General features: G+C 47.6%; 2 protein-coding genes across 2 annotated transcripts in view; one reads left to right on the forward strand and one right to left on the reverse strand.

The window, feature by feature from the left end:
- Positions 1–12,091, reverse strand: part of Rrp6 (exosome component Rrp6) — a 45,591-nt gene extending 33,500 nt beyond the window's left edge. The window contains exons 1-5 of the mRNA XM_077676006.1: positions 11,903–12,091; positions 10,748–10,884; positions 7,934–8,045; positions 5,926–6,030; positions 2,117–2,298 (exon numbers count right to left, since the gene is read on the reverse strand). Coding sequence (XP_077532132.1) covers positions 2,117–2,298; positions 5,926–6,030; positions 7,934–8,045; positions 10,748–10,884; positions 11,903–11,989 — 623 coding nt within the window. The 5' untranslated portion in view covers positions 11,990–12,091. The remainder of the gene's footprint in view (positions 1–2,116; positions 2,299–5,925; positions 6,031–7,933; positions 8,046–10,747; positions 10,885–11,902) is intronic.
- Positions 12,092–12,293: 202 nt separating this feature from the next.
- Ttll15 (tubulin tyrosine ligase-like 15) lies at positions 12,294–16,993 on the forward strand. Its single transcript, XM_077676007.1, has 3 exons — positions 12,294–13,332; positions 15,301–15,658; positions 16,673–16,993. Exons 1-3 carry the CDS (start codon positions 12,383–12,385, stop codon positions 16,910–16,912), a joined length of 1,548 nt encoding a protein of 515 aa, XP_077532133.1. The 5' UTR covers positions 12,294–12,382; the 3' UTR covers positions 16,913–16,993.
- Positions 16,994–19,215: the final 2,222 nt, after the last annotated feature.

Here is a 19,215-nt window from a genome sequence, read left to right on the forward strand (position 1 = left end):
GGTCCCAACAAGAGCACCGCTCTATCACCGCTCAAACCTCACGCCAGGAATCGAAGGGAATCAGATAACAGGCCTCGCTTCATTCCGGTAAACGGCAGTGTTCAAGCGATCTCACGGTGGCATTCCGTAAAACAAGCCTTTTGCTTGCATTTTTTCTATCGAACAGTGGTTTCAGTGCCCACAAAGCTGAACACAGCTTTGTATTCGCCCGTACCGGGGTTGCGAGAGTCGCCGGAAGTACACCGTAGACTCGTAGACTATGTAACTAGAGCATGTTAGAAGGCATAATTAAAGCTGGACCATCCTCCACATAAGCAAAGCTAACCCTAAAGTTCACAGGCAAAAATGAGCAATTACCTCACAACAACAGCTAACCAATTAACAAGCAAGGACAAAGCATCCAAGACCTTGTTTGTTCAATACACGCATCTATGAAAAGTTGTAGGCCGCAAAGCTCGGATTATCAAAAATTGTCAACTACACCTCCTATCAACTAGGACCTTTCATGTGAATATTATTCTATCTGTTTGCAATGAGACATAAAAAATTGTAGCAGCTTCGCACTAGTGGCGCAAAGGCTGGGCAAACAGCAAAGCTGGCATATTCTTGGTTATTCTTACCAAGATTATTCTTGGTTAGGCTAAGTTTATGCGTGGTTATGCTGGGAGACTCAGCCAAGTTTTCTGTGTGGTTATGCTTCGAGACTCGGTCAAATTTCCTGCGCGGTGTCATCGTTAGACCTCAAAGAGCGATGAACACTCGGTCATTAAAGTATGTACAATGTACGTGAGCTCATAACTCCGGATCTTTTGCAACCTGCTGACGTTTGCAACTTTCCGCCACAACATTTGGGATTGGACTGAAGTCGTCGCATCTGCTCTCAAGTAGAGACACGGCGGCTTTTGCACTGCGCTTCTCCTCCTTCGGGAGTGGCACTCTTCTGTTCATAGCCCGAGCATTTCTGTGCTTCCCACTTGAGGTGCGAACGCGCATGAACTGGCAGGAGAATGTAAGAGACCTCGCCATGAACACCGAACAGTGTGTTTTCTCAAAGGTCGAGTGGTGCTGGCACGCACGATGTCATAGCTGGGCGAGGTTTTTTCTGCATACGTTTGCTGGCCCAACCCCCAGCTCAAACAGCCTTCACTGTTAAAACATTTTACTTGCACTTGGTCACGTTCCATCATCAATTGTGGCACAGCGGCCGACACTGGCAAATAAAACCACACAAATCCGAGACAACGAAATCCAAATAGAAGGCGGAGAACGCACATTGTGCCTGAGGCCCTACGGATAAGCCAAAGCCAATTTCCATAGCCGCTCATAGCCTAACACGACGTTTCAGCGAAATTTTCGGGCATGGGACATCATGGCGGTCGTATCTCGCGACACAATTCAGGCACAGCGGCACAGAACAGCGCTGATAAAGGAGTTCGGCGCAACAGGGGCGGTTCGATGCAGGATGGCGCAGGTAAACAGGTTTTGCGCTCATTGGCGCAACCGGTGCAGCTGTCCCACCCCTGAATATGGTTGGAGGCTAAATAAGTTTGTTGCAGCACTTGATGTGAAACCTTTACCAGCAGGTGTGTATTTACACCATATTCAAAAGTATCCTTGTTCATAAAGGCATCAGTATTACGAATTTATTGCAGCTATAAAAAGGAAAGAGGAACAACAAGCGTTGTTCCTTTTTATAATAGCTGCAACTCAGCTATAACTCGGCCCATTTGTTCTTTTTTTCTTCTCTCTCATTGGTCCTTTTTCTTCTTTTTGCCACAGCAATGCGCCTGCAGCAGAAATTATTGCCTGATCAATGAGTAATCCTGCAGAGTGGCATTTTCTTTAAACAAAGCCTCAAAAAAAAAAAAACATTTTTTTAGAAGTTTACCCAATCTCAGGCAAGAAGGAACAGCTTTTCAGTGAAGGCAAATTTTCCACAGCATTTCTCACACTTTTTTTTTTTCAGTAGTAAACCTCAGATGCCTGCACAAATGCCTGTCCCTGGGCAGCCTCCCTTTGGAAGCAAGGCCAACTGTCTCTTATCCTAAGGACACACACAATGCTATGTTTCCAAGCTGCAACTACAGCCAAGGCGCAAAGGCTGTGGTGTGCCCACCTTTCGCTCCCATCAGCGGCCCGTTCGGGAAGGAGTGCGAGGGGCTTGAGGGAGTGGGGCTTGTCCTTGAGCACAGGCACAAAGGGCGTGTTGCTGTTGTCCACCTTGTCGCGGAAAGACAGCTGTGGGCGGACCACATTCTTCGCTGCCAGCAGATGGACATTAGCTGCGCGAGATGAGTCCTGCAAGCACCACAGATACTCTTTTATGTTTACACATGTAAGAGATAGGGCTGACAAAGGCAAGTCTTCTTGCCGAAACACTAGCACCAGACTGAGGCCAATACCTTGCCCAAAGTTTTGTTTGCCCACCATCTTCTTTCAAAATTTTGCAGGTTTGCTGCGCCGAAACTACACCTTGGCTAAGGCGCGTCATAGTGGAGGGCTCCAGATTAATTTTGACCACTTGGGTATCTTTAATGTGCGCTGAATTCTTGACACACGGGCATTTTTACTCCTTGTGTTCTACAGAAACTCAACCACCGCAGGTGGGATCAAACCCGTGTCCTCTGGCTCAGCAGCATGAGATTCATCATTGTCTAACAATATGCATACCACAAAACTAAGAAAGAACACTCACCCGAAGTACAGATATCAAGCGAAAAATACGAGTTGGGCGGTCTTTCGGGTCAGGTGCGAAAAACGAGAAAAAAAGTGGCCACATTGCCAACCAAAACTGCGGAGATATCAAGAAGAAATACCAGGTGGACGAACTTTCGGCTCAAGTATGGGAAAGACAAATAAGTGACCGCATTAACACATGAATAGATGATTCGCATTTATTTTGTTCACTCTTAGGCCCTAAAGCCATCAATTTTAGAGGATGGGCGATCTTTGGGGTCTCTTAGTAAATTGAACATGTCACCCATAAAGGGGGGTGGGCAATGTTTCAGGGGTCGGCATTCGCTCAGGACTTTACAGTATATACACGCACGCGCACGTATGTATGTGTATATCTATATATATATATTATATACATAAACATAGAAATAAGGGTATAGAAATAGAAACTTTGACTGCCAACCCTTATTTCTGTGTTATTTCTACGAGCCCCTCATTTCCTATTCTGATTCATATATATATATATATACAGGAAATGAGGGGCTCGTTGAAAATAACACAGAAATAAGAGTTGGCAGTCAAGAAAACATCAGAAAGCGAAGGGGAGGATGTGATCAGTCAATGAAGCAGATAAAGAAAGAAAGAAAATGGAGAAAAAATGCCCGCCAGGTGGGATCCAAACCCACGACCTCCAGAATACCGGTCTGGTGCGATAACCACTACGCTACCGGCAGGGCGATTTTCCCCTCCACTTTCTGGGGTATTTATGTTTAGGTATTTTTGTTTCCTATATATATATATATATATAGGAAGGAAAGTTGCCAGTCTAGGACTACTTACTGTATATGTAGACATATAGTCAAGGACTATTTGCTGCTTATAAAGGTATACACACAGGGAAAATACACAAGAAAGAGAGTGTGAATAGACGTGGCCCTATGTTTGTTTGTACTATTTCTTGTGTTGCACTGTTGTTGCGCTATTTTTGCTTTTTTAAGACGTACCAGCTCGCCCACTGTTCTGTGTTAGCAAATTAAGTAGTCAGGTATTTTAGAGCTTGGATGCAAGCAACTTTTCCTGTCACCAAATTAATATTATCAGCTCAGCTCATGACCCTCTGTGATGAAGTGCTGTGACTCAAGTCAAACTGAATAAATTAGCAGGCTGTATCATGTACTCTTTCACATTTCTACATTAAAGGAGCCATGAAGACAAAATACAAGTTGGGTTTATTAGAAAGACTGCTTAGTCCCGATAACAATGATACCAATATCATCACAATCTTCGAACAAATAACGGAGGTATTAAAGAAAACGTGTGAAGCAGTCGCAACCCCCTAGCCAATTTCCCACAACTTTTCTGTGACGTCACGGAACCTTGCCTTTGCAATTGGCGCCCGCCTAACTGACCTGTCGCGACAACACATGACTGGACATCTGTAATGGGGCCTCTAGTTCCATTTGACCACATCACTTGAATGCCAACGTGCACCTAACGCACTGAAAATTATGTTTTATTGTTGGCCCGTATGACGTCATTCCTGCTCATAACACGTCACTGTGGCGCAAAATTTGAAAGTTTTTAAATACTTCCTGCTTTTTTTTCGTTAAAAAAACATCTTTTGTGGCTGTAATGGAGCTGAGTGAGATACTGAATCCTAGTTCTTTCAAATTAAATGAAGTTGTAATTTCTCTTCATGGCTCCTTTAAAGGGACCCTGCAACACTTGCCATCGACTACTAGTACTGTATTTTGGGATAAAGTCTATTGTCCCAGAAATCTTCCCCCGCAAGAATTATGAAAATCCGTTCACAATTAACGAAACTACACGCGATGAGAAATCGCGCATAATCGTTCCCTCTCAACTCGAACGCGGACAAGGCGACGAAAGCTGCGCGCTCTCTCCCGGAGAGGGGGGCGGCTCGCGGCGTTCTCTTCGGTGGCCTTCGATATATCACATGCCGGGTAGTTTTCTCCTTTTCTCCGCAACGCGGAGGGGCCTATTTCCGGTCTGGTGCCACAAAAAAGCAGGCATAGGTGCCTCCTCGCAAGTGCGCGCTCGGGCTGGTAGGGCGTTTTTGAAGCAATAAACGTTTGTAGTCGAGTGGTCCTGTTGAAAGGGAAGTATTGAGCTCATCACTCAAACTCCGCGCGCACTCAAAACACAAAATAAACGGCAAAACTATGCCTACAGGTTCAGGCATAGAATAGGTTCGTACACAGCGATGACGACGACGGAAATGGGAGAATCTAGCCGCGAAGTTGACCAGTGACAGCCGATCGGGCAGCCATGGCCTATGTGACGTCCCTTAGGCCATGCATAATGAGGACAACTGAAGAGAGAGCGGTTTGTTTTTTCGCGTCTTTCACATCGATTTGCGCGCTCACCGCTTCACGTGCACGTGTAATATTTGGCTCAGGTATTCCTGGCAGTGTAATCTAAACGTCGCGCAGGTTTACTTGCACTGCTCAAAGAGTGTTGCAGGGTCCCTTTAAGGCACTGGTACTCTCGGCACAAAAATAAATTTGCTTATCATCAGTTAACAATAGGGTTCTCAGGAGCGCAAGATGTTCACCTACAAATCTGTCATCATTCCGTTTACATTCTGACACAGTTGGCCTAAGTTGTGCAATATATTCACTATTTTGCCTCCATTTCAACAGGAATGAGTGGGCAATAAAGTCGGGTCGGGAACACATAGTGCAAAGTGCTTATATCCAAGGGTGCCCAGAATCAGAGCGTTGCCACAGGTAAGCATGTGGTTAGCCACTGCTCACACCAAAAATCATGCACCCGCGCAGTACAAGAAGTTCTTTGAAACTTCCCACATTTAGCTATGCTTTGTAAAGTGGATGGTCACCCATGCATCGACTGCTTCGATAACACACAACCACTTCATTGACATAGCTGAGACAGCCATGCCAACACAATGGCCAAAAGGGTCACTGTTCTAAAGTTCAGCTTCATTTAGTGACTAGAGAAGCTAGCAATCGACCTTCGTTCCTCCCTTTCCCATCTATGCCATCCCGATCTTGCGGCATCACTATGGAAGAAACCTTATGGCAGCTATTCAGCTGCACTCACAGGCTGTGCCTAAGTGGAACTTCCTTGTCACACTGATGCTGAGAGCTCCATAGCATACACACACACACACCGTATTATCCAACAGGCTCATACAAAAAAAAAAAAAAACTTACGCATAATACACCCTACAGATGAAAACAGACAAGACCCGAGCTGAACGCTTGCCTTTTTGTTCCAGCTGGTGTGAATTGTCCTGTTCAAGTTCACATTCATGACAACCACATCGTCCGGGTTTTTCTTCATTCCAGTCGCCTCGTCAAGGCTGTTGCCCTGAAATTTGCAGGCCTGGGGTCACAATCCACAAAGACAAGGAACAGCTCCTAACAAAAACATGCACCCACAGACTGCTTCGTGTAAGAGTGCGACCCCTCAATTGTATGGACTGTATTTTTTAAATGCGAATGCATTTCTTAGCCGCGGGTTGTCTTGCGTCGTTGAGCGGCGTGCGCCTAGCAACAGCTGTGGCGCGCGCCTAGCAACCGGAGGGCAAGGGGAGAGGAGGAGTACGCTCGGCGTGTGAGGGCGCTCGCATCGCGGAGCTTGGGCGGAGTAGCGGAGAGTGAGTGGAGAGGAGGAGCGCGCTCGGCGTGTGAGGGCGCTCGCATCGCGGAGCTCGGGGCAGAGAGAGAGCTCGCGCGCGGGCTGGCGCGGGTCTCTTTCTCCTCTCCCCTCTCCGCTCGCTGCGCATATAAATGCAGGGAGCGCGCGCCTCTCTCCATGACTGCTTGCCGACTGGCGCCTTGATAGCGATGGAAGTCGGTGAAATCGAATCCCTCGTGGCAACGATACCGCAAAGAAGAATTCGGCGCACCCAATGCATTCGCATTTCCGCACGATCCCCTTCGGGGAGGTGGGGGGATTTTTTTCAGTCTTTTTGCTTCTTTCACGTAAACTAAATTGCTCCTTTCCCTCTTGAAAGACGTCTGATATATCCACACAGTTCCCCACACTCAAGGCTTGTTTCTCTGCCATTTTATTCCACATTTTTTGTATTCTTTCATGTTTCGTGTGTAGAGGAACTGCATTTTCCCTTTTGTGCCCTGCGAGTGCAACGCGCCCTTAAAGTTTTCAGAATTTTCTTGTTTTTCTTTCAAACTTCTACTGCATCTTTCTTAACAATTACATTACAAAACTGAGTTGGGCATTGAATAAATAAACTCACTCGCTCAAGCTACACACAAAAAGGCATAAGGTTACATTTTTGTACTCGGTTCAACTTTATACGTCACTGTCTTAGGTGTGGGGATGGACACACACGGAGAAAAGCAAGTCTTCATGACAGCCACTGGCAGCGCCCCAGGAGAACAACAAAAAAGTTACTTTTAATGTAATGCGACTGCTGACAAATAACGGTAAGCGCCAACTTTTCTTCAGCATTACCCTGCATTTATTCATAATCAGGACGTCATTGTCAAGGCACGCGGAGCTTCATCATCCCCATTGTTGTTCGGAGCCTCTTTGCAAATTCGGGCTGCTAATTTCCAAATTAAAGGCCTTTTCCTTTTCAACCAAGTCTTCTTTTGCCTGAATTACTTAGTATACTTACAAATGCGCAACGTCATGTCAGACCTGGCTGAAATTCACCTAACGTCGCAGTGGCAGGTGTTGCGAAACACAATAAAAAAAGAATGGAGCAGTGACAGTCAAAAGCCGAAATCCAGAGATCTCCATACACACAAAAAAGAGTAAAAACAAGGAAAGAAGAGAACAGACATGACCGAATCAAAGTGAGAGTTGTCAAGGTTGCAGCAAGCACTCCAGAAAAAACAAACAGCACCCTTTTCCAGGAGAAGCCTACCTAAACTAATGGGGTTTGCAGACTCAAGGCATGGAATCTATCTTTCACACACCACGGACAGATTATCGCAAATTGTGTAACATCAGGGGCCCAGCAAGTTGGCAAAACTTTCACCTCACCCATGGGCTTCATGGTACAATGCACTAGGAAGAGCACAAAGCACACTGCTCTCATTAACAGCCAAAATCAGTGCAAGCTGGATTGCATGCTATTCACCAGTAGCCATTGCATGACGGTCATTATGCCATTCCCAAGATTAAGCTGTTGCACCAGTTAGCTCCATGTTTCAAGCCCTGTCCTGTTTTCTTCCCTCAAGCAAAAATAACAGACTTCATAAAAGCACTCCAAGTGAAAACAAACAGCACGCAGACGTACCACTCGTTCCAGCACGCTGTCATTGACATCGGCAAGAAGGTCAAACTTCTCTTCCAAGTCCAGCCCTTCAAACCTTCCTTTTCCAACCTGGTGACTGGCCAGGGAGGTCATCCTAGAAGAAAGTGTGACCACGGCATGAACACTTGGCCCTACACTACTGGCTGTAGATGCCGTGCAGCCCAAACAACGGGTCAATGGCACCAATATTCAATTTCAGAAGTAAATTCAAATACACAAAAAGAAAAACTAACAGCAAAGTAAATAACACAATGCAAAATATGAAAGAGAAAGCATCCCTCGAGTGTTTTCATTACAATTTTAGAGCACAGCTCTTCAGCGCCCGCTCCTGTTGTTTCACGTTGCCCTTGGTGTCGACCTCACTGTAACCGATAGAACGAAGAGGCCACTGAAGATGTAACAAGCAGAAAGCAGGGGAGGAAAGTATGGCAGAAGTGTGAGGGGGAGGGCTGTACGCCGAGGATGCGGGAGACATGCTCCCAGGGGGCAACGCGCTACGAGAGCATAGCGCACGCCATCGTGCATTCACTGATGACGCAATCACTTCCTGAGATGTAGCAGCTATGAGCCATCACCGAGAAGACTGCAGTTTGCGCTGCACGCTAATTTTGCATTAGGGAGTATCGTATTTGTCAGCCAATAATTTTTAGTTAAGTGTACATAGTTTTGATGTACAGAGAACTCATTTTTCAAAAATTACGATTATGACGAAGAAAATGTTCACTGCGCATGACACGGGTGCATTTTCACATAACAGCGTTGAATTCGTTCAGTGCAACACATGATGGAAAACAAACTGTACTGCTAGTGCCTTTAAGATTTTGAATTCCCGCATGCTACTGAAGCAAAGACGCTACTTGACATGTCTCAACTTCTCCAGCCATTAATGCAAAAGATTTATTAGACACTCATTGTTCGTATATGGCCAGATACTTCCTCTAAAGTATGGCCAGCAGGACGTTCAAAACAAAGGTCTTTCTTTTTGGCCAATCTTCACCTCAGCTATTTCTTTTACACTGCAGCCACAGCACTGATGTGAAACAAATTAAGGCAGGCAAACAAATGCTGCTTCTAGAAGAAAACTAAAAGTCGCTTCACTTGGGTGATTGCAAGTGGAGCACCGCTTAGTTATTCTCAGTTATCTTGTTCTCACTACTTTGTCCCTTCAAATTTGTTCAGCTGCCATTTCAGGGTCAATGGATGCACGAAGAGCTTGGAGTCGTTAAGCTGTTGTTCAGTTCAACGAGAGCAATGTTGAGTATCAATATAGGTTAAAACACTCGGCCTATCTATTGTCTGAAACTGTTACGAGATAAAGGTAATAGAGGCAGCAAAAAGACAAGGAGGTAAGGACACATAAGCCGGAACCCAGCTACATATACACTAACCTCCTCTGCATACTGTCACACTGTGCATCTTGTGCAGCTACCATGCTCTACATTGCTACATAGAGCAGCCAGTGTGCTTAGAATGCCCAACACCTTTGGGCGTTAACGCTCTTTCTTGCTCTCTGTGACCTGCAATAGCAGTCCTCACTTCAACAGAATAACACTGCCTGGCAAAGCTCTTTCTAGGTTGCACAGAACTTTTGCTCTGGGAACTTGACGAACAAGTTTGACAATTTGCCAGAACAACAGACACAATTTTACGTAGCCCTCCTGCACCAAGATGAAAAAGGATTTCTCAGTAGCAATCTTCAGATTTGAAGAGCATAGTACATGTACAGAAGTATTGTTCTTTCCAATTCCAGTGAAATCTGCATCTGTGCAGAAAACGTAATGTTCTTTTGAATTTCCACAAGCACTCAAAGTATCCTCTAGTGCACTAGTTTTGACTTCAAATCAGTTACAGCAGTGCTGGGCAAGGTGAATGGTGCTGGTGTGAGCACCAGCACCATAAATGGTGGGCCAAAGATGTGATTGATTTGATTGTAGGGTTTGACGCGCTGACGCAACATAGGCGATGAGGCGCGCCATAGTGGAGGGCTCTGGATTAATTTTGACCACCTGGGGATCTTCAAAGGAGCCATGAAGAGAAAACACAAGTTTGGTTCATTCAAAAGATTGCCTCGTTAGAATCATACTGACACCACTTTTAACGTAAACTTCGCTCAAATAAGCTACACAATTAGGAAAAAAGGGAATGGTCATGCGACCCATTAGCTCATTTCCTACAACAGAACCTATGATGTCACATGTGACAGCTCTGGGATTGGCGAAGGGCGGAAAAAGCAAACGCAAATTAGGCAGAGCTCATAAGCTTGCCAAACGAGCTATTTGCGCTTTAATTTAGGGCACATTCTTTTTAAAGCCCTAAGAATGGTGGGACAAACAGTGGAAGTTACAAAAGCACGTGTAAACATAGAAGTACCAATGCGTACTGCTGTTGGTACTGCACGCACTATGCTTGGTTTAGCTGCGCAGGACTGCGGGGTTTTGCGGTTGTTTAAAAATGCGGAAAATAAAAATTTTAACTGAAATTAATTAATTTCTCAGTGAATAAAGCATCGTTTGCATTTGGACAAGCACTGGGGGCACTATAAAACACGAAATCTTTCGAATAACACAAACTAGTGTTTTGTCTTCATGGCTCCTTTAACGTGCGCCGAAATCTTGTACACACGGGCGTTTTTGCTTTTCGCCTCCATCAGAAAAGTGGCCGCCGCGGCCAGGAATTGAATCCGCGTCCTCGTGCTCAGCAACACAACGCCTTAGCCACTGAGCCACCGCGGCGGGAGGGCCAAAGATGTTTCATCAATCCACCCCCCATAGTGGGCTAAAAAGAGAAAACACTCACATCTTGAGAACATTCTTCCCTTCTGCCAGCATGACCTGTCGGAAGCTGGCAAAGCTGCTGAAGTACTCGAAGTCTTCTCCAGCACTGGGCAGGTCGTTGGCCGCTTTTGTGGCTTGCACAACAGAACGCAGTACGTGCTGGCATGGAAAACAAGGAGAACATCACGATCTTGTCAGGAGGGCACAAATCACTGCAATCTGCTTAGCTTTAAACATGCTGCAAAGTACTATTTTAAGCATTACAAGCCTCTCGCAAGCATTCTCATATTTCCAGTCACCATTTACCAGCGGAAGGCTGAGTTCACTGACGCCACCTTTAATTTTTTTTAACCTTGTTATTTGTGGAAAGTACAACCAAATGCGCCCCGGGCACACGTGGCAAGTCATATGTCATCGGACTACATTACACTCTGTCCAAAACAAATGTGAAAAACAAGGTTGTCGCACACTATGCACACAGAAGTGTGCACTGCATCGGAGGTGAGTAAGCAGTTTATATTGGACTTAACATTAATTTAACCATTAATTTCCCATTTTCTAAACACTACGCAAATACGCTGAGTCTATTACAACTATATCGCATTTCCTTATCTACACTGCCACCGTGTTGACGTCCAAGAGTTTTGGAGAGGTTTGACCTCAGTTCGCAAAAACATATATCATAGTACAGCCACAAGCTATTAGGAGACACTTATTTCCGTTTATTTATGACAGTGTAGTCGGTCATGAAACGCCAAGATAAGCAAGACGGTAGACAAATGAATGTCATGTCGCCATACAGCAAAAATTTTGCATGCAGAAAATTACGCATTGCCCCAGCGTGATTCCGGTCTCTGTTTTAGTAGTCAATATTTAATCGTGTTTTTTAAGACATGCAAGGCAAACAGGTTCAAACGCGGTGCTCCACGGAAATGAAACCCATGAGATACCACAGTCGTGTGGTCAGGCGCAAAACGATCTTTAGTTTCGACAAAGTGCTTCAAAAATAAGTGCTATAGTTTATGAAACACGCAGACATAACATAAAGAAAATTCACTCCGCAGAAAAGCTAACATTGCGAGGAAAATGGATTTATATGCTTCTTTATAAGCTTTTCAGCAACGTGACTGGCCATTGGCATTGGGCGCTTTGCAGTAAGGAAACCGTTTTGACATACCTCGGCGTACTTGTTAGAGTCATCGTACAAGCCCAAAAAACGCGATGCACTGGGCTGCGCATCGTGGACCTGCTCTTCAGACGACATTTCAAAATAATTCGCCTGAACTCGCGTCTAAACGCAAGCACGACGCGCCAAGCGTTGGGGTCCAGTTACCAACCCATGGATGCCGCCATCTTGAGAAATGAAGAAACGTGCAAGCCGCCGCGCAAAATAATGCAAACAAAATGATGCGGCCTTTTTCAATAGTAAAATTTGTTTAATATTACCTAAAACGTAATTAAATATAATTAAAACTATCTAGAATGCTAGCTTTTTTACGTTAAAACATTACGTTCTAGAAGTCAACAACTAGAGGTTGAGCCAATCCGAGATCCGATGCAAGCCTACGAACTTGTGTTGACGTAACAACCACGGCAACGTCGCGAACCCGGCGCTCGAGCTCCGGCGGCTTCAGTCGAGTCGCCCAGCGGCGGCAAAATGAACAAGAATGAGCTGAGGAGTCAACAACCACCCCGCAATATAAAAAAACAAGAAGCGACAGTTCCCAGCTCACCTACTCCGTTGAGCTCCACAGCAAGTCATTTTAGCACGTATCATTCAATTACTGCCTCGTTATTAGTAATTGCAATTGCCGGACTTTACGAGGTACACCGGTTATGCACGAGCAATAATGCCCTTCTCACGTCGCTTAGTAGCGCGAGGGCTGACTTCGATCCTCGGCCCGTCGTATGGGTCTATAGCAAAAGCCCCGACCGGAGCCATCTGCACCATGTCATTGAAGTCTTCCGCGAGTACGGATATCGGATCGGTGAACGCACGGATTCTTGGTCCGTGCTGTGGTCTCACGAATACCCGTTCACAGAACTGGCCCCTGACATGCGCGAGTTGAAGGCCAGTCAAGCAGTAAACCACTTTCCGGGTTCGGGCTATATCACCAACAAGGCCAGTCTCTCGACGGATCGGTCCATACAGCAGCTGCCCCTGACCTTCAAGCTCCCGGCGCAGAAGCACGAGTTTGTGCGGTATGTCTCGGAGCACCCTTCCGCCATGTGGGTGCAGAAGGACCGAGACCACCGCGGCATCCGCGTGGTCGAACCGTCGGAAGTGGCCGAGGACGGAGACATCAAGTTCGTGCAGGAGCTGATCTCCAATCCTCTGCTCATCGACGGAAAGAAATTCGATATCGGGGTCTACGTGGTGATGACGTCTCTGGAACCCCTCCGGGTGTACGTGTACAGGGGAGACGTGCTCCTCCGCTTCTGTGCGCGGCCGTACAACGCGCACCAGTTCAACGCCTCGGACCTGGACTCCTACGTGATCGGCGATGATTACACGCCCGTCTGGGAGGTGCCATCGCTGGCCCGCTACTACGTGGCCTCGGGGCTCAGCATGAAGGCCAGTCTGGACGCGTACTTGCGCGCACAGTTGTAAGGCACCTTTTCACGGATCTTGTTGGAATCTTTTCCCGGTCACGTGGGATGATTTTCGAATTACTGCGGACGGACTGCACTGGCGTTTGATATATCGAATCCAGACGTTCAGAGACACCTCGTTATAACAAAACGGGACACATAATATTAGTAGTTGGAAATACAATATGCCCGCCTTCCCTTATTACGCCACCCAAGTAAGTGGCGAATTTGTAAGCTATGCCTCACGACTTTCTCTGTCAAGCTGTGTTTTGAAATTAAACTGAAGTACAAAGACTGCGAATTTATGTAAAGGGGACCAGGATTTAAAAAAAAAAAAAAAACGGGCCATCTCCACTAACGCGAAACCTGGCGAGGGGCGAAGCATGCAGTGTATAAGGGTATTCTTAGCGCCTTGGCGTTTTTGCCCACGGAGAAGAAAAGTCGGGGGTAGAGGTAGCGTTGCTGTAAAAGTCTCGTGTCTTTGAAGCACGAAGCGTTACAGCGCGAGGCGTTGGAAAACGACTGTCCCGGTGTATTCTTTTAGTAGCGTTACGTTTTAGTGCGAGGCGTTGAAAAACGAGTGTCCCGGTGTTTTGGCACCGTGACTACATGAAACGACGACGACGACAGGAGACGCCGACAGCCCGAGCCCCTAAGGGGCTTCGCCCCTAATAAGTAATCTGGATTGCCCCTTGCGGTATTGGCGGGGGTGTCGGACGCTTCTTTAATTTCGTAGCGGGGTTTCCGGTCCGCGTATAAAATGTTATTACTCTAAAATTAGGTTGAATAGCATACCTACAGTTGTCGTACAAAATGATCGAACTCGGAGTGTATGAACAGGATTAATTCGTGCAAGTAACGAAGATGTGTGGCTGATATGGGGTTTTGTGAATTGCTGTTTTGAATGTTTTCCCACCAGGCGGGACGGAGGTTCTAGTACTGGTTTGCGCTAATGGACAGGGGTGTCTGGTATGCGTTGGAATGAATGAGGCCGAGTGTGTGTGTGCAGTGTCGTTATCGTTATCGAAGCGCGGTCAGTCGCACACGTTGCAGCTCTAGCCGAAGTGATGATCGAGGAAGTCTCCTTGGAACCTGGCGTACGCGCCTTGGTACTCTTCCATATTGGAACCTTGGCGCCCAAGGTGCCTTGCGGCAACCTCTGAATCGCGATATGTATAGTCGGTTATCGCTCGTCGCTTACGCACCGTCACGCAGGCACGCTCGTCGGAAGCCGCGCACGCCATCGATTATTACACTCGGGTCGCTGTTATCGGCCCCGTTCGCATCGAATTTTTCTTTGCAAGTAGGCTTCACTGTGCGACATGCAACGTGGGAAAGCTAAGTTACAAAGACCAAGCTTACACCGATTTTCTTAGCGTCGGCTTCACTTCTAAACAAGAATGCGTTGCAGGAAATACACTTTTTCAGGAGAAACAGAAGCCTTCTTATATCAAAATATTAGGGCCCTAGCAACTATCGGTGAAAACGTGGCATTTGCGAGCTGTCCAAGCTTACACCGATCGCCTTAAGCTTACACCGATCGCCTTAAAACACAAACGCACATTTCGGGAGTCATTTTTTTCAGGGGGCAGTATAGGACGTCTTATATAAAACACGAAAGCCGCATGACCTTACCGGTGTAAGATTGGACTTTGTAAAGCCCATTATACATGGTGCAAACTTCCCTGCGAATTAGCTGCTGTAGCGCCACTCATTCGTTGCTGCGGCAAATTGCGAAATGTTTGGAACGGCCGAACTTCCCCTGCGGATCTTCTTGCCGCAATAGCGGCGCCGCAGCAGCGAATTCGCAGGGCCATGTAGAAAGGGCTAAATCTGTCTTTCCCATAACGCGGTTTCCGCACGGACGCCATGAACTCCCGCGTCCTAGTCGTAGACAGCTTCGCTGTAAAAGTTTTGACTACGCCAACTGTCCTTGGCAAAGGCCTCCCGCAGCTTTTGCATGTGTGGCGGTGACTGCTGCAGGGGAGCTGACAGCGGCGCGCTCTGGGCGGAGCTGGAGCGCGCGGTGGCGACCGTGTACGAGCGGAAGGCAGCGTCCATGCGCAGCGCTGCGTCCCGTTGGTCGCGGGGTCGCTTCTTCGAGCTGGTCCGCTTCGACTTCGTGCTGGACGAGGCGCTGGGCGTGCACCTGCTCGAGGCCAACATGTCTCCGAACCTGAGCTCGGCGCATTTCGCGGCCAACGGCCCCTTCTATGAGCAACTGCTCATGAGCATGCTCGGCCTGGTGGGCCTGGGGACGCCCAGGGCGCCGCGGGAGGACGACGGCTGGCGGTTCCTGGACAGGGCCACGTCGGTGCTGCCAGAAGACTGCCTCCAGCGGGTATGGGCACGTTGCGCTCACGTTTGCCGCCTGAGCAGTTCACGACAGTGTGGGGCGTCATTTCTTGCGGAAAAATAGCGCGTGCTCACCGCTGCCTCTGTTCGTAAAGTCGAATTTATGCAAGCGCTGGTCCCCTACTAGAGATCTCAATGGCCACATTCATCACGAGTGAAGTCACAAACAGAAGGCACTGTAGAGTAACGTCGGGGCAAAGAAAGCTGTGACAAAGTAACGGTAGAAATGTAGATAACTGTGATGGGATAACCATCCATAAAACCTGGAGGGTTCGCCCGTGTGATGTCGCATGGTTAGCAAAAATTTCATTTCATATCAGCGTAAGGCAGGGGTACCGTAAAAAAGCAAAAAAAGAAAGAAAAAAAGCGTGCATTCACCTCCTTTTAGCTTGTTATGTCCTCACGAAGCACAGAGCAAGCAAGTGATGGTGCATGTGCGTCCTTGTTTATTTTGAACGAACCAGCCTTTGATAACCCGCTCAATTCCTTTGCGGCCACACAGGATGTTGCTTTCACAAAAAGAAAAAGAAAAGAAAATCACAAGCATAGAAAACCATTCCAAGCTACGCAATGTTGGCAGACGTCATTGGGAGGTAGCAGAAACAGAGTAATCAATGTGTTGACTAACGTTGGCATTCTAGCGGTGCGATCAAATGAACCCAGGCGCCAGTACTGTTTGTTGCACAGCCGTGTTTATGGCCGGTAGCTTTCATTGGCCGCCGCCAATCACAGAAATTTAGTGCGTGTGACGTCACATGAACAGTGCCAGAAAGTGATTGGTGAGTCGCCACTGTTTCATCTCTTTTTATTGCGCACTAAAATGTGCGCGAGGCTTATTCCGACGGGCAGTCTTATCGCATGGCACATCCTAGCAGTACCACGGTCGGTTTGCGTTTTTTTTTTTTTTCCGTTCTCCTGCTATGCACTGCATGCTTTGTGCCTGCTCGGAAACGTTACCCGCCTTCCGACCAAGCGGGTGTCTGAGTCCCCGGGTTTACAGTCGCAGGAGCCGGACTGCAGGCCGCCGACGTCCCTGTGTTCCCCGGGCTGCCTGTCTGCCGCCCACAGGAAGGCGTTCGCGGAAGCCTTCTGGGAGCACCTCAACAGGAAGCAGTTCGCCAGGCTCGTGCCACGTCCCGACGGCGGAGCTGATCCCGAAGCCAACTTGACCGACGCAGATCGTATCATGTCGCTCTGGTTTCGCGCAAAGTGCGCCCAGGACTCCGATTGGTGTCACTGATTGCGTTCCACTGGCTTGCATTCATCTTGCCGAGGGCCACTAACTGTCTGTGATGGAGGAGTCGGACGTGGAGGAGGAGGAGGAGGAGGAGGAGGAGGAGGAGGAGGAGGAGGAAAAACTATTAAGGCGCATCATTAAGCATCGAGGATGTCCCGGGCCGGGTTCACCAAAGCCAACTGGTCCATCAGCTGGGTGTTGTATCTTGGGGCTTATTGAGGTATTCTATATACAAGCAAACACCTTCCCGCATCCCATTAGGCCACGCTGCATATCCCCCACCCAATATCCAGCATAATGCAAACACTGGAAGCCATGGAGGTACACTAAGGCATGTCGTCATAGAGTGTAGGAGAAACAAGCACCTACCACCCCTTTCCCCACAGCCCCAAACCTCAAGAGCACTGAGAGGCACTGCTGTCCAGCCCTGGCGGGGAACTATTAGACTGTAGCTCCTACCTCTCGGATCAGCTCCTGCTCACCGGGAGAGCAATCGATGCTAATGCAGCTCATGGATTCCCGTGAAGAGGGAACCACTCCTACAAGAACACCACCAATGCTCTCAATAAACGTTTTCTCTATCTCTCTCCATCAGCTGGTCCGAGGCTAGCGAAGCCCGCTACTTTGGAAGGCGAGGGTGTGGAAAATGTGGGGACTCAATTGCAACGGGGCAGGAGAAAATACAATGTTCTAAAATGGCATGAGACTGGAACAATTGGGGCATGCGCGGGAGGGCCGGATACGGCGGAGAAAGGAGGGTGTTTGGGCGTGTGCGTTATAGAATGCCTAGTTGCCTGGTGGATAGATATTTGTGCGGAACAAGAAGTGTACGAAGAGTTTCCCTGATGTTGTCATGGGGAAGCTTTATTTATCGTTTCTGGACAACAAGGGGTGTGGTCATCTCCCTGTGACACTGTGCGAAAGATACGACCACCGACTCCGTTCGAGCAATGGCTGGGCTTCCGCACGCTTACTCGAGGTAAATGGCTTCGAACCCCCAGCGATCCTTCTGTGCGACCCCAACGGGAATTTTCGCCCCACCTGTAGTGGGCTGGTTGATGATAACATGTTGCATCAAGCTATTACCTCGATGCATCGTGAGTCGCAACCGCATCTCGGCTACAGAGCCGCGTCTGTATCGTCCTCCGTGCGAAGGTTGTGTTCGCTGGCAGGCGGAAGCGGCACAAGGTGTGTGTCCTCTAAACATCTGTGCAAACGAAAGCGGCATTCGCTGTTTTCGTTTCTCTTCGCCGACAACCAGTAAATTCGTCACCTCCTGCTTCCTTCTGCTTAGTGCGTGTGGCAGACAGCCTTGAGAAACCGCCTGTCGAGGTTTCTGGAACGGCGCGTCACGGGCGCCTGTGCGGGCACATGCTGCGTTTACCTCCACCTGTGCGCGTCATTCGTTGCTTGCTGCCTTCCTCCCGTACGCTGCCTACGCGAGCGTATTCATGATTGTAGTGCAGCGACCTTCCTTGCCAGCCATTCAAACTCGCTTCATGAGCTGATTTACTGAACACGGATGGCTGCTGGTTGCATCTGATAGAAAGAGAAAACCTTTCATGAAAACTGAAGATGTCAGTCCCACTAACGGTAGGGCTTGCTACTCCACCAGATGGGGGTGAATACAGTGAGAGGACAGGGGAAAGTAGAGAGAGAGAAAAAGAAAAAAATAGCAAACCGGGGCGGGGGGGGGGGGGGAAGATGTACACATATATAAAATGTATATGTTAAGAGGGTTTACGGGATCTCTTTTAGCCTTGTTTCCGCAAGAAAAGTAAGCAGAGTTTTTGTCTCCAGCACTCACTGCCTCGTCATAATTTGTTTTCAAGAAAACTCTTAGCTAACGCAAGCATTTTGTGAAAAACTTGGGGCAACCCAAAAACATGCACTGAAAAAAGACGGTCGTGACTTTCAGAAATAAAAATTGGGCTACGTAAACTATGGTGCATACTCAAGTGGGCGGCGTTCTGTAGAAAGAGAAAAAGAGCTTTAGTGAAAACTGAAGAGTTAGACCTCACTGACGATCGCTTGCTACTTCAGATGTGGTTCAGCAGAGAAAGTGAGATGAAAGTGCGAAGCGAAAACAAAATCAAGACCAAGGAGTGGGCTGCGGCCCAAACTTGATGTGCAGTTTAATTAAAGGTGCCATGAAGTCAACATCATTGGTTTATTTAAAAGATTGCGTGAGGAGCTCATACCTCGCTGCTGTTTTATTCGACGAGCAACGTTGCTTCCACACATCTGGAAGTCGTCTTTAAAGGGGTATATTCCAAACTACTTGCTCACTGCGCCATTATTTATGG

Source organism: Haemaphysalis longicornis, unplaced genomic scaffold (genome assembly GCF_048455015.1).
Source record: "Haemaphysalis longicornis isolate Haplotype H1 unplaced genomic scaffold, Haemaphysalis longicornis Haplotype H1 scaffold_7, whole genome shotgun sequence".
In the NCBI taxonomy this organism is placed as follows: Eukaryota; Metazoa; Arthropoda; class Arachnida; order Ixodida; family Ixodidae; genus Haemaphysalis; species Haemaphysalis longicornis.

Coding starts and splice junctions, on each gene's coding strand:
- Ttll15 (XM_077676007.1), top strand. CDS start 12,383: ATGAACAAGAATGAGCTGAGGAGTCAACAACCACCCCGCAATATAAAA. Junction 13,333..15,300: donor GCGTACTTGCGCGCACAGTT/GTAAGGCACCTT, acceptor TGACTGCTGCAG/GGGAGCTGACAGCGGCGCGC. Junction 15,659..16,672: donor CAGAAGACTGCCTCCAGCGG/GTATGGGCACGT, acceptor CCGGGTTTACAG/TCGCAGGAGCCGGACTGCAG.